The sequence below is a fragment of the Poecilia latipinna genome, unplaced genomic scaffold, assembly GCF_001443285.1.
Source record: "Poecilia latipinna isolate Pla-1442-1.1 unplaced genomic scaffold, P_latipinna-1.0 Scaffold7272, whole genome shotgun sequence".
Classification (NCBI taxonomy): Eukaryota; Metazoa; Chordata; class Actinopteri; order Cyprinodontiformes; family Poeciliidae; genus Poecilia; species Poecilia latipinna.
In genome coordinates, this window is record NW_015119888.1 from 1 (window position 1) to 2087 (window position 2087).

General features: G+C 35.2%; 1 protein-coding gene across 1 annotated transcript; it reads left to right on the forward strand.

Moving 5' to 3' along the window:
* Nucleotides 1–792: 792 nt before the first annotated feature.
* LOC106944185 (DNA-directed RNA polymerase, mitochondrial-like) lies at nt 793–1377 on the forward strand (the record flags this gene model as incomplete). The annotated part of the gene is made up of 2 exons (XM_015027404.1): nt 793–960; nt 1192–1377. Coding segments are annotated over 2 exons (354 nt in total), but the record flags the coding sequence as incomplete, so codon positions are not given.
* Nucleotides 1378–2087: the final 710 nt, after the last annotated feature.

Sequence of the window (2087 nt, forward strand, 5' to 3'; positions counted from 1 at the left end):
TTAATTTGACAAAATGTAAAATCATTCTAGTGTATTAATAGTTTTCCACAGTTGAAAATAACATAATTTCATTTTTTTGTTTCTGCCACCTCCCAAGGCTGTTGACTGGTTGTTAATAGTCATACTGGATATTTCTATCTGATAGAAAAGTTGCTACAGGTTAATTAGCACATGCATAAATTAATCACGTTGCATTTGCATTCATCTGTTTTCCACTCCCTTACAATCTGTCCTCATTTCTCATATACTTTCCATCTTTGGATGCATTCAAGACCAAATCAAATTTAAAATTTATTTTGTTTGTGCATCATTTAGATGAGATATTAAGCTGCATCAGTCTAAGATTTATAAAAGCTGCTACTTAAGTAAAATCAATATCTTAATTGTACCATAGCTAAATAAAATGGAAGGCTTTACTGTCTGTTAGTCTTTTTTTGGTTTTCCAAACCGATGGATACAAATATGTTTGTTTGTGTTATATCTCCTTTTTCCAGAGTCAAATATCCAGGAAAATGAGTCTATCCTCATTTGCATTGTCTGTTTATCCACGAGTCTATTTGGAATAAGCCTATCCCAGTTTTTTTATTTTTCAAAATCTCATTTTGGAAAGATGCATAATGTGTTTTTCCCACTTTCATCAGTAAAATTGTTATACCAAACCATCCCTAACAATATCCCACGCACACAGCGACTCCAGTAAAGTATACCTGGTGTGTGTTTTTGTCTCTTGCGTTGGGATCGTTTTATTTTTGCTCTCTCCGGTGGATGACTTCCAGTTGTGTTGTCTCTCAGAGGGAACTGCTGGCAGAACAGCGGGCACAGTGGCAGAAGGTTCTCCTCCAGGCGCTCAGGGAGAACAAGATGATCCTGACCAAAACCAACACCAGGGACTACAAGCTTAACCTTTATCCATATCTCTGTCTGCTGGAGGACAAGGAGTACGTTGACATTATGATACAGGTAACGCGAGCCCGTTGTACCGACCGCATAACAAAATGTCTCAAGCCCACAATGTCACTAAGACTTCCCTGAGTTTGAAAGAAATGTCATGGATGCAGAGGAAAAATATGTCATTTTTGCAGTACAAACTTAATGTGTTTCATTGTATTGTACCAGATAATAATAAAAGTTTCCAATTTATATTTATTACTATGTGTGTTTTAAATACTAAAGTTTCTGTATTTTCTGCAGAGTGTTTCTAACCTGCCTCCTAGTGGGGAGTCCCTGAAGATTTTAGCTCATGATCTGGGCAACAGAATCTACACCAAGTACTGTGTGAGACAGAAGCACCAGAATTGCATTGTAGAAAAGCTGCAAAGTATTTATGGTGCCTACACAGAACTGCTGGCCAAAGATACCAAGGTAAAAAATAAATAATTATATATTAGATTTTTTTTACATCCTAAATCCTGAGAAGATTAGTTTGTTATGCGAATGATATATAAAATAGATAATGTATATTTATACTGTGTTAATCTTTCAGAGAAAACTGGCTATTTTCTTTTAACCCATATCATTTCCACTGCAGCAGCCAGTCCTAAATCAGATTAACAGGGTGGACGTCTGCCAGTATGGTAGTACTTCAATAGGTTTTGTCCAGGAATGTGCAGCCATTGAAGATGGTGCTAACCAGTTTCTACTGGTGAATGTCTCCAGAATTTTCTTTTCACTTCCAGCTGTGACAGATGATATTTCCTGTTATCTTTAAATAACAGGAGTAGGTGGGAGTTCCTGTTTTCAAAAACAATATTTTTTAAACTAGACACTAATGTTGAATATCACTGTGCTTTACAGCGCTTACCTTTAAATGCATAGATACAATTGTCTAACCTATGTTGGCAAAATTTTTAGGTCAATTAAATTATATGTCGACTTTTCCTTTTAATGAATTTAGTACATGTGGTAAATCCAAAGTAAATTTGAATCAGGAACCCAACATGCTGCTGCTGAATGGTTGATGTTAACGGTCCATTGGGACAAGGCTTTAAATTGTAAAAAAAAAAAAAAAAATCAGTTTTTGTTACAATCTTCTTATAGTGTAAAAATTATTTAATTTCTCCTCTGTGAAATCTCTCATTTGAACTAAA